This window comes from Thermobia domestica, chromosome 5, assembly GCF_964235325.1.
Source record: "Thermobia domestica chromosome 5, izTheDome1.hap1.1, whole genome shotgun sequence".
NCBI lineage: Eukaryota > Metazoa > Arthropoda > Insecta > Zygentoma > Lepismatidae > Thermobia > Thermobia domestica.
The window spans coordinates 178,812,617-178,825,817 of NC_137458.1; the positions used below are offsets into that span (position 1 = coordinate 178,812,617).

The following is a 13,201-nucleotide window of genomic DNA, read 5'->3' on the forward strand; positions in this document are numbered from 1 at the left end:
ATATTTCTTTCTAACGTGAATATGTAGCATAGTTCATAACACTACAGATCATAACTTATTATCCATTATTTATGAATTTATTTTACTTTCAGTTGGAAACTTCATTGTTTCCCATTTAAGAAACTTGCGAAGCAGTTCAAATCCTGACCATGTTCAGAGTCAACGTGTACTGAATGAAGTAAGAACAAATAGAAGATTTCCACATGATCAACGCAAATTCTCTCACAATCACGAACTTTCTTACGTTCTTGATCTCGTAAATGTTGGCTTTGCATTAGAATCAAATAATATTTTCTCTGAGAAATCATATATTCAACGAAGTGTTAACTACAACTTCACTACCTATCTATTTGGTCAAGCAGTGAACTTATTTGATGTAAGTTACTTTTTTACGTTGTAATTGTATGCATATTATCTTTCTATTCAGTTGAGGATATTATATACTCTTTCACACAAACTTCTTTTGTGTCACCTAACTATTCCATATTGATCATATCAATGAACTTAATTGTACTGTATAAGACGGAACTGTGTAAGAAGTGTGCTGTCATTTTATTTAATTGTAATAAGTGTATCGTCGCATGAGAACCAGAGGAACGTAACTCCAAAAATGCTATTTTTGTTTTCTTCATGTTTGGACATAATTTTGAAAGTCCCACTTGGTCTAAATGAAACGGAACGCCATCTGTTCTCCTTGTCGATCATCTGTTGTAATGTAGCTCAATTACCATCTTATTAAAAACACATCTTTCTAAGAAAATATTATTTTTGGCCTCTCACCTGTAAACCTACAAAAATGAAGTTATGTTCCTCTGGTTCTCATGCGACGATATGCAGAAAAATATATAATAGTAGGAAACGATCCTAAGGAGAGAAATGTTGGCATAGAAAGGAATAAATTTTCGAAATTGTCTATATAATTGTTAATTTTTGTAACTGTCAATGTTTCTTGGATAAACTTAACACTATATTTCTCTTATTCTGTTCTTTGTTTGCAGAATATAATAAACATTACTTCTCTAATCTGAATTTCGTCACTCTGAAAGAACTTGTAGTTTAAATTTGTCAACTTCTGTTACTTTATTCTCTGCTTCTGAATTATCTAAACGTTTAATAGTATATAAGCATTAGAGTATTGTAGGGAAAAATCTACATCGTTAACTAAAATATAGGTATTCGAAACATTCTTAAGAAAATCATGGCTAGAAGAGAAAATAGATCTAGGTAATTTGAATGAAATTGGATAAAATATACTAATGCATATACAAAATTACTTACCTGCATGAATTAAGAGGGAATTCATTTGAATAACAAAAGAAACTATATTTATGAACAAATAATACATGAAATGATATAGAAGAAACATTTGTGACAAGAACTGCAGGTATAAATGTGAAAATTTATTATTTTAGTTATATGATAAAAATCCCAATTATTTTAACAAATATTACTTATTTAGTTTATTTATTAAAATATTTATTTTATATAGTGACTTTTAATTTCTTACTGTAATGCAGGGTTATTCAAAAGGGCGCCGGTTTCGTTCCATCAAATTATGAACTTCATTTTTTCTAAACAAACTAACAAAATTAATAAACATGTTCATCACACATTCCGATTTCAGGTATGGTGAATGACGTCAGGCATATGACTTGCTCCGCTGCGCTGGCATGCAATAACTCTGTTCGTGAAATTCGCTATGACTGCCTGACAAGTTTCCACTTGAATTTCATCGACGACTCGTCGAATTTCCTCCTTTAATTCACTGATGGATCGGGGTTTATTGAAATATACCAATGATTTAAGAGTACCCCAAAGATGGAGATCATACTGGAGAATTCTCTGCACTGAAGAATATCTTATGCCCAATTCTTGAGAACGACGAGGAACCAATTTCATTGGACTAACAGCCACATTGTCACGAACCACCGCAATGTTTTGCTCAGAACGACCACTACGACGATGCCCAGGACTTTTAGTGTTCACTGTTGAACCCGTTTCAATGAACTTTTTCATAAGTCTGTGAACTGTTGATTCATTCGATGCCTCATTTCGCCCTAGAACCTGACAGTTTCTGCATAACTTTCTCCGTTCTGTTAAAAAGTTTTCACAATTAGCACACGCTGCGCTATAGTGAACTGCTTCACGGCTAGACACAGACTGAAGAAATGCGAGAAATTCAGACTAAAGCGACAATCGGAATGTTTGTGGGTAGAGGAACAATACAAAACAATGTCGGCAACCGAGAAACAAACATTTGCCAGACAATCCAAAACTGGCGCGCTTTTTGGATGATCCTTTATCTATAGTTGTACATATGAAAATATTACAATGTTATAATATTACAATGCTAAATTATAATGATTTGTTATTGATAATTCCTAGATAGATTAGTTATATTATATACTAGTCACTTTCAGTTCACTTAAACTCCTAATTCGTGCTTTTAGTCTGACACACAATCATAGTCATACGTCTTGCAAATAAAATCAGAAAAATAAACACACTGCTGAACAAGACTGCACTTATTTAATATAAAAACACATTTACACGTGACGTTTCGATCTTCTAGCCAAGATCCTCATCAGACATACACTGTGATGAGTGTACGTCTGATGAGGATCTTGGCTAGAAGATCGAAACGTCACGTGTAAATGTGTTTTTATATTAAATAAGTGCAGTCTTGTTCAGCAGTGTGTTTATTTTTCTGTGCTTTTAGTGTATTGTGAAAAAAAGAAAAGAATTTTATTGTAGAATAACCAAATCTTCAACCATTAATGATAGTTTATTTTACAGGCAATTTTCTCTTAAGGTATGTGACGTGTAGTATTCCCAATTTCAATATCAATTCTTTACAATCAAACTCCTAAAAGAAATTGATAAAATGTATCGATTAAGTCCTTAAAGTCTTTGTTTCAAATTTTCATTGCAAATACTTACAGAAATAAACCAAACATACAGTTGAAATACTTTACCGACTTCCTATACTTATATTGTCTATGTAATATTATTATATATTATGAAAATATCGTAAAATTGGCATTATGTTGGCAATTTAGGATGCTCTTAATTATTTATTTATCATTTCCAATTATAGGTAGGTGTAAGAGTGGAAAACATCGAATACATTTTAGAATCTATTCTTGGTCCTAATGGATATTTGAGGAGAACAGATTTTAGTGACGTTCTTAGAGACGGAAGAGAAAATATACACACAATTGCCAACAAAATAAAAGCACGTGCAGAGCAATCACTTAGAAGCAAACGCTCTATCACAAGAGGACAAATAAATCAAATTGGAAAGAAGGTAATATTTCGAAAACTTTAATCTGAACTTTATGTGTAGTTTAGAGAAATAGGAATACTACAGGGAAGATTAAAAACTCGTTACAAGAATGCAAACTTTCATAACTGGATATAGTATTATTAGATGGAGTTGTGTCCAACTGAATATTTCCTTAAGTACGATTCTTTAATCTTATTTCGGTTATTATTTCATACATAATTATGTATTCAATTTCTTATCTTTCTCTCTTGCTATAGAATGGAAATTACATTAAATATACGCAAATTCCTACATCTGTTTGGCAACTGTTTTCACGATGGCTAAATCATAAAGTTGATATAGTAATTTATATATAGTAATTTAGGTATATTTTTCTTGTGAAACAAAATGAAATGAAATGTTTAAGTTTAACGTTCCACGATTGGCTTGTGAAATCCATGGATATGTGATACATATATATTATTTTTAGTAACAATAGTTCCAACTTGTAATAGATATGTACAAGAATACTATTCGAAGTTTAAAATTATTTGTAAAGGAACATGTTTAACAAGTTCCGTTTTGTATTACGTGTGGAAACTCATTTGTTCAGATAATGTACTTCGTAAAGCATTATAGTTCTTTAATATCAATAAAAACAGGCAAAAATAATTTGATTAATAACAGTATTTATCATTACACTGTAATGTTAATTATAACTTTATAACTTTGAAATATCTATATGTATATCTATCTGTCTATCTATCTATCTATATCTATATCTATATCTATCTATCTATCTATATGTGTATATATTTTTTCCTTACAGTCGAGAGTGTCTAATCCAGACCGTGATATAGTGATTGATGTTAGTGCTAAATTCTTCAATCAAGAATTGTTATACAGAGATTTACATGGAAGCGCAAATCAGTTGGATCCTGATTACATTATTGATAAGGCATTTGATCTGGTTGATGTAGTGCTAGATACTGCTAGAAATTATAGAGTAAGTATCTTACTAATAAATATAAACCTTTTATAACGATACAGTAGGTTTCCCTTATTATTGAAAGTTAAGGAATTATTAAAGGTTTCTACTTTACTATTATATAAAACTATTAATCTCTTTTGCCTTGCTTTGTTTATTTACTGTCGTCTGAGTTTATCTTTCAGAATTCAATTTGGCAACTAAAAATAATTTATACTAATCTTAATTCTTTTTTTCCTCAATTGTAAATATATATTTCTAATATATGTTCTTTAGCTATCATTACCAATTATTATTTGAAAGGTACTGGTCCATTAGTCCATTGGTACCACAAGATACTTAATCCTATTTTTAAAAGGAATTTTATTATACTTTCGAGGAATATACTTTCGAGTTATAATAAGTATCGAGGAAGTAAATACATATGGGGAACGAACTGAACATTGGTATGGGAAGTAATTAAAGTAATAATGGTGTAAAATTGACTAGTTTTCCATTTGTTTCAATTCGTAACAGATGAATATAACTTACACAATTGTGTAAGTCAATAATTAAAGGAAGTTTGATGAATTTAGGTTGCGAATGAAAGTGGTGAAGTAGAATTCAAACATGAAAATTATAATATCACGAATCTCTGATAAAACATACGAGCAATGAAATATTCAGAGGAACAATATAGAATTTCCATTATTCATGGAGTTCCAATCCTGTTTGGTGCTTCCTCTTGATAAATTAAAAAAAAAGAAGAAGAAGATATCATGATGAATATAAGAAAGAAGGTCAAACATGTCTTTTAGAAACCTGGGTAATAGATTATGATCCCTTATATAGATGATTTTACGATAAACGTCCAAGGTGAAGATAGTGTTTCTATTTTAGAAGATCCCAATTCAGGAATGAGAGAGGACATTGTTCTCAAAATATTTTAACGTGATATTATGTCTCTTTCTCCTCACAAACTTGATTTGCTCTATTTACAACCACGAAACTGGTCGATTGTTTCTTCGAGAGACGTTCTTCTCTAGGTTAGCAACGAATTTGAAACTAACTTGAGACACCTTAGTTACGTAATGATGTGATCTTGTACCTTCTTCATTCAGTGATTGTATTCCAGAATTCTCGATTGCATACAATAGTTATATTGTACATATTCTTCAATTAAACTAAAATCTGAATCATTTGGTAAAGATGAGTCTCTATCGATCATAAACTTACGGTCTGTGATTTCTATAGGATGAAGTATATCGCAAGATATAACAGAAAGTTTTAAATTCTAATGTTGCATTACTCGTCTTCCAACGCCGAGGTTCATGTCTGCAGATGATTTGTAAGAGAGGAACAAACTTTCTGTAATCTTACTGAACAAAAACATTATAACACGGAAACTAATATAATTGAAGGTTGTTTTGGTATACCAACGATCAATAACTACATAGGGAAAAAAGCATGAATGAGGACAAGTTATAGTTATAAAGGTGTGTACCAGACATCAATCACTGATAGCGAAAGAATTGTTTCATTTATAAGTTCGCATCGTACTCTTTTAGACAAGGGAGAGGAGCTATGACATACTTTATCTTTCCTTTTAACAATTTTTAAAATTTTTGATTGTAGTTTATGCTTATATCTGGAGCTGAAAAGTAAAGTAGTATAAGTCATAAAATATTGATTTCACAGGAGAAGCAAAAAAGTGTTTTCAAGACTAGTTTGTTGAATTGCGTCGATTGTTTATTGATATTTTTTTTTTTTTTACTTTCTGTGTTCTAGTTGTCCACATCTCAAAACTTTCCTAGGGTCCTTCCTACTAATGTAAGAAAAATATAACTCAATTTCCACCAAAAAGTGACTTGGCATAGTTTCCCTCTCGGCCCCAGATATACGCAAGCTGATAGGCGGAAAAAAGTGACACCAATGTAATTTTTACCCTTGCTTAACGATATTTTTATCAAAATTGCTTTAAAATATAATTCTTTCTTATGATCTTAAACAAATGTTAGACCGGAAATCTAACGAAACAACAAATAATATTATTATCAATTTACTAAAATAGTATCATTAATTTAGAAAATTTCCAGATCGGGGCGTTGTGGTGAAAAGTTAAAACACTATCAGAATTATAGTATATATATTTCTAAACATTATTACGAAAACTTTGAATAATATAACCTATAAGAGACATAATACATGGAATCGATTCCTTTCTGAAGTTTTACAAACGCAATACAAATTTTGTTGATCTCATCGGTTTAATGGTCTTGAATGGTAAACAATGGTCTTATTTAAGAGTTATCTCAAATCAATTTTACGGTAAAGTTTTCTCACTAGGTAGCAGATCACACTATGATGTTACCATATCAGTTTCGGAGAGAAAAGCGGTTAGAAACACATTTTATACATGTTATAGTATGAAGAGAAATGATACTTTTTATTTGTCTCTTATTTAACACAGTCCGCTTCCAAACTGTTAATTATTTATATTCCATAAGTAAAAGTGATTATTTCAACTCACGAAATGTTATATATTTATCTGCAATTAAATTAGGAATCAATGTATCAATTCAAAATTATATATATATATAACATCTCATATAAATGTAAATTATTAGGATTAGGAATTAGATTTCTGAGCTGTCGGCATCTAAGGTCATCTAGCCAATCACGTATATGAGGGATAACGTTCCTGAACACTCGATCCAATGAAAGGGAAGAACGAAAGGATTGGTGACGGAATGAAGCCGCCTGTGTTAGGTATTATCCCGGTATTTGTCTGGTGTGAATAAGGGAAACCCAGGGAAAACCTCAATCCTGAAGAAGCGGTTGCACTTTTTCGACCGTGTGTCTCCACCAGAAATTGAACCCGGAACCGCTTTCACCAAAGACGAGAGCGCTAGCGACTCACTAGGTGGGGTCACTAAACACGATATATATAGCGTGTTTTGGACAAAAAAGACATAATACCTTTAAAAATAATTTGTGTATGATGTTATATTTCTCGGCACAGGTTCACATAAGGAGGTCATAATCATTATGGCTATAAATACAGTGTTTTCTGCGCAAAGTTCGAGTCACACTGCCTTAAGATCGAACTAAAATCAGTTGTACTGTAAAGTTTTTCTCAGATAATGGAGATTTAAAAAATAATATATTTATATTAACTATACAGATTAGGATTAGGATTAGAAATTAGATTTCTGGGTTTTTAGCACCTATGACCATGTTCGCAAGTCACGTATGAGGGATGACGTCCCTTGACGATCACATTGCAGGCGGAACTGGATAGAAAGAAAGGAATGGGTAAGGATGAAAGAGACCTAGGACCATTATAATAGGTGCCATGTGCCAAACAAGTACATGCATGTTTTTCGTGGGATAGTATCTTCTGCCCTTGCTGTTATCGATGGTATGGAAGCCAAATGCGACACATTACCTCATATCATTTCACCAGTAGAGTCTTCCTTTCTGATCAGTTAAAACAGTATTCCTGGACACCGTAGCGAAAAATATATTTGCTTTCCATCCATTGTACGAAAACATAGAGTGAACACAATAAAACCGAAGCGAGGTAAAAGCTTCGATGTAAAGTGGTTTGTTTCTCAAGAACACATCACTCAATGTATCGTTCCCATTGCAAGTAGCGTCTCCATGGTGTAATAGATATCAACGTGGACTGAAGATCTTGGGCTCGTCAGACCGATGCCCGCTAAAGGTCATGTCGTGAAACTGAGCTTCATCACCCATAAACAAACGGAAGTTATCATTTTGCTCAACAATTGTTTCCATCTCTTGTGTACATTTCAGTCGCTGTGCTTAATCCCCGAGCTTCCACTGTTGCATAACACTCAATTTGTAGGGGTAGAAACGCAGGTATAAATGTAAAACATGCCTGACTGAACGAATGCTGACGCCAAGTTAAAGACACATGTCTCCAAGCGATCAACTTGGACTATACAGCACGGCGACTTTTTCCACATTTTCGGAAGTATGTGCCGTTCGTGTAGTCCGTTGAAGCTTTTATTCATTAATGTACCTCGTGCACGAAATGCTTTAACCCAACCCAACAGCTTGATTACTGTGGATATTGAAATGGCGGCTCAAGCTTAACTTCCGTGGTAGACTTATTATTCTTGACGAAACTGTCATAGCCGAAAACACGGCGTACTACCGTTCACGACTCCATAGCTTAATCTCAAAAGAAAAGTAAATAAAATTATATAAACAAATATAAACTAGTTTATCTAACGTATTTTATTTTTTCGTGTGATTTCTCCGTGTTTGCTTTTGATTCATTTCTAGATTTTGTACTTTACTTCGCATGATATTAAGCAGGACCATGTTCAAGTGTGAATTCTTTAACTTTTTGTCAGTAATGACAATCAATTTAGTTACCACATTTTACGTGATCTTTAAGTCTGGTACATACTTTGCATACTTGAAGAGAAAAACTCAGGAAAATTTGGATGAATGTATTGTCTAATAACGTAACTAAACTGTTTCAGGAAATGCTGGTACTTTAGAAAAACATAAAGAAGCACTTGAAACAATGTTGTCAAGTAGAATTATTTGAGTTGTTAGTATTACTAATTCGGTAGTGTGGATTATTTTGGATTAGTTAACGTGGGTTCATTAGTTGTTCATACTTTGGTTTAGCTATTTACCCTATCTTTTTTGTGAACAGATTCAAAGGACTTTCCACTTAGTAAATGAATTTACAGTACTTTGTTATTGATATTATTCTACATACTTTTGCCCACATAGTCATGAATGGGCATTTATATTTCATTCTGAGCAGTGATGCTGCTAGATGAGGTAGGGAAGAAAGCGTTCCCCTGGTGGCATCGTCTACCTCCAGACATGTTATATTGTAGATCAAGTAATATAAAACTATTATTTTCAGTATTCATAAATTGCTGTCCCACACACAAATCCGCGCTACTCGCATCCATACGCAGCATTCATCCCCGAGGCCTAATCCTGTGTGCTACTCGTCTGCCATATATTGCTGACAGTTATTCTCGAACTCGCAAACTTCCTAGTGGGTGACGAAAACTATAATCTCGCAGAAACACATCTATTGAAGATGAACATTTGTTAATAGAGTTCAGAGTTTAAAATTTATTATTGTTATATTTATAGTTATTATTTTCTTGCACAGAAATACTTCTGTCTCCACACTTATAGTAGTGGTTGTTAAGGTCACAAACATAACACTATACATTATGACAAGACTTGAGCCAATTCATTCAGTAAATCGAGTTCTAATGATCTTTTTCTTGAAAACAGTTTCCAGAATGATCGGAAAGAGCAGTTACTCAGAAATCAAATTGGATAGAAATATAAGCGAGCCAGTGCTCAAAATATAACAAAGAATTCTACTAGGAGCCAGAGTTTTTTCCAGAAAATTATGTCCGGGGATAAAATCTAACTGTGAGGCGACTACACTGGGACACATTTTGCTAAATAAACGACTTTCTATATAAATGTGACATGTAATCGCAATTTAATTTATCTTAGCTTCGGAGGCGCTTAAAGTATGCCAGGAAGAAACATAACTAAGGACCTCTATGGTTTTTGACTCCGGAAGGACACACCAGAGATTGAATGATTCTTTCTTTAAAAAAGAAAATAAACTTATTATCAAATGTAGCTAAGATATTAACCTATCAAACTAAAATGCATCGACAGACTATCTTTTGCAACAGTCTTTATATAAACGAATTATACCCTATACAATTACTTTGCTTTAGCTTCCCCATAAGAAATTTGTATTGTACATGTTGGACTTGAGAAATATAGTCCACTGAGCTAAAGTGTAGAATGAAAAATCCTTCAGAAATTATCCTTCATTTTCTCATCGGTCAGCATAGTCTGTCCTTCTGATAGAATATCTTCAGAAGTTATCTGTAATCCAATTCCAATTTTCCCACCATCTCACATATCTACTTACTGGAAAATTAGTTAGCGAAAGGATGTGAAGTTCTTGTGGAAAACAAATAACGTTAGATGTTGACTCACTGAAACTGGCAAGGTTGTTGGAAACCAAATGCTGTATTTTCTATTTTCTAGGCTATCAATTCATAATTGGCAATTTCTTTTGTATTAGACATGACAATTGCTAAATTTCCTAAAATAATACATAATTTAACAAAGATGTTTTTAAAGTATTTCAACTTTTGTAAAATTCAAAATAAACCTGTTTAATCTATTTGTGTCTATAACATAATCATTTAACTTTTCTACAATTATGTTAACATAATACCAATCATTGTGTGTATATAGTTGAAAAATCTTCTTAAATTCTTTGGTATTGCAATGGCGAGAAGTTCTACGTTTAAATTAATTTCAAAATTCAGCCATATCCTTACTTTTAATTACAATTACTTGAATTTTCTCAGAGAGATGGTAGGAATTACATCTCTTTCTTGGATTCTGTGATAACTTACCCAACTGCTGGAGGCCTTCCACTTCAATTAGAAGCAACAGGAAGAGCAGCTTTGAATGTTGATCTAGATGGAAGTGTTGACTTAAGAGCTATTTTGAGGAACCCACGAAATATCGATGCACGATTAAAATTGATCCCAAGGTAAGAAATGCGTCAAAGTTGTGAAATACTAATTTTAAAATTTTACATTAATAATACATTATAATCGTAATAATAGAAATTAAATCTTAAGATTGAATCATCACGTTATACCTTCCTAACTAAGCAAGATAGATGATAATGTAAATGTGTAATGAAGAAATAATGATTGAAGTTTCAAAGCGATGAAAACAGATATATGTTGATAAAACTTGCACATAAAAGAGGAAAATAATATAATTCTATTAGAGTTCAAATTTACAAACTTACAATTTACAACTCCTGAAGTAAATATTCTTTCAAACTCTAGGCTAGCGAACGAAACTCTTAGCAGAATTCATATGGTAAAAGTTAACTGCCTTTTCATGATATAGATGCACTATCTGAAACCAGAGTGAACTAACATTGCCGATTTCTTAGTTTAACCACGAAATCATTTGAGTTACGCGAATTCCTGAACAAATTTTATACCAACACGAAAATGAGTGTACAAACTGATACAACGGTTACGTGAAACTTATTTTCCAATGGTAGCAGTTCGTATCAAATTGTCAATGTTTCCACCACCAATTTCCCACAAAACATGAAAATGCAGTTAGTTCTCTCTAGTTTCAGACAGCTCACATAAACTCAAAACATAAGATAAATGTGTTTAGTATCAAGTAGGGTTGATTTTATTTTTTCTAATCAGTAAGTTACCTATAAAGTAAGTGCATAATATATATGAACACTTCTTGAAATTGTCCTTGAAACATGTTTAGTACTGACATTTTCTGAACCGAGTAAATTTGAAGATGTTTAGTGTGATATACAATTTCTTCATAGTTTACAAGATCTCTACTTCAACTATCCTTAATCTTTCTGAGTTGACAGGTGCAAGTACTGAACCGAATGAATCCCTAATTACTTGCGTACGTATCAAACAATATATAAATGACATCAAGCGATTATTTATTTCTGTGATGATCAATTCTGTCTAATTACCCAACGAGACACACAAAAGTTTAGTCATCCTATATTAAGCCAAAAAAAAAAAAAGAAGAAGAAAAACTAATAATTTATACTTAGCAAATTTTTTGACTAAGAATTTCAAGCAAAACTAGGAAATTTGAAGTATAACTTCAACAAATTCACTTTAATTTTCAAAGTAACTCAGTTTTTGTGGAAGCAATTGAATTTTGTTTGTGAACTTTACCATTCAATGCTGATTTTTAAATCTACTAGTTTAAAACAACAAGTGATATGGTCTTAAAAGAAGATTTGTAGTTTTTTTTATAGATAAATATTAAGTTTCATCTTAAGTAAAGATTATTCCGTAGAATATATGCTTTCCAGTGCTGTTTATCCACTGAAATGTGAAACAAATTTAAGCTTTTTCCAGGTGATAATTTTACCATATTCTATATTTGCGACTCGTGAGAGAAGTCACATTTTACCAGGGAAAAATTAAAGAATTTTTGCTTGAAAATAAAACAAGAAAAATTTCTTAATGTACTAATTGTTGTATACAGCAACTAATACATCTGATAATCTTTATTCCCTTAGTTTCAAGTGATACAATTTAATTTCCATAAGTGTGACCTTCCTCACAAGTCTTAATGAGTAGGTCGAAGTACGTGGAAAACGTGTCTTTGTAAAATGTCATTTTTGAAGCTAACGGAAAGCCAATAAAACGTTCGTATGGTAAAATGTTAATTAATTAACCCTCTAATAATTTTCACAAATTAGTATAATTTAAAACATGAAATAAGTAATAGAATTAAAACTTAAAATATCTCAAAATTAATTCAACTGTGATGAGGGAAGTAGAAACTATAATAAAATTATTTACTAGGAATAAAAGTTTAGAAATTATATTCTTGAATGCAATTAACTTTCAGTAATGAAATACTAAACATGTAGTGAATTTGTAATGTTGTGGAAATGTATTAAGCTTTTATTCAAGATGTCAGTTTCTGATCTGTGCTAGATCAAAGAAAATAAATTTTAAAATACCCTACTCAAAAATGAATAATGTCACTTAGTTTTTCTTTGCCTTTTTCAGTTCTTCCGTTGAAATCTCTGGTTTATTGTCAGTGGATGCCTATGCAGTGGAAGCTGGAATAAGACTTGTAGGAAGTTTGCATTCCTCAACTGGTGTTGATGTCACCGTCAAAACTCTTGGTGGAACTGGCCTTGACGTGAATATTGGACTCCCATTGGCTAAACAGGAGATCATTGACTTAAGAACAGAGTTGTACAGAGTTCAACATGTGCATTCAGAAGAAGAAGTAGAAACACCACTTACGTTTCCAGTAAGAAATAGGTTGGTTTAATTTTTAAGCATTGTTCATCAGTTTGTGCGGTATTAGAAATACATTTCTAAGTTACA

At 32.0% G+C, this 13,201-nt stretch overlaps 1 protein-coding gene across 1 annotated transcript in view; it reads left to right on the top strand.

Annotated features, from left to right (window-relative positions):
- apolpp (retinoid- and fatty-acid binding glycoprotein apolipophorin) overlaps window positions 1-13,201 on the top strand; it is a 248,875-nt gene that overhangs the window by 63,718 nt on the left and 171,956 nt on the right. Inside the window, exons 12-16 of the mRNA XM_081759450.1 lie at window positions 93-376; window positions 3,098-3,307; window positions 4,095-4,271; window positions 10,646-10,833; window positions 12,875-13,135. Of these exons, the coding sequence (XP_081615576.1) occupies window positions 93-376; window positions 3,098-3,307; window positions 4,095-4,271; window positions 10,646-10,833; window positions 12,875-13,135 (1,120 nt within the window). The remainder of the gene's footprint in view (window positions 1-92; window positions 377-3,097; window positions 3,308-4,094; window positions 4,272-10,645; window positions 10,834-12,874; window positions 13,136-13,201) is intronic.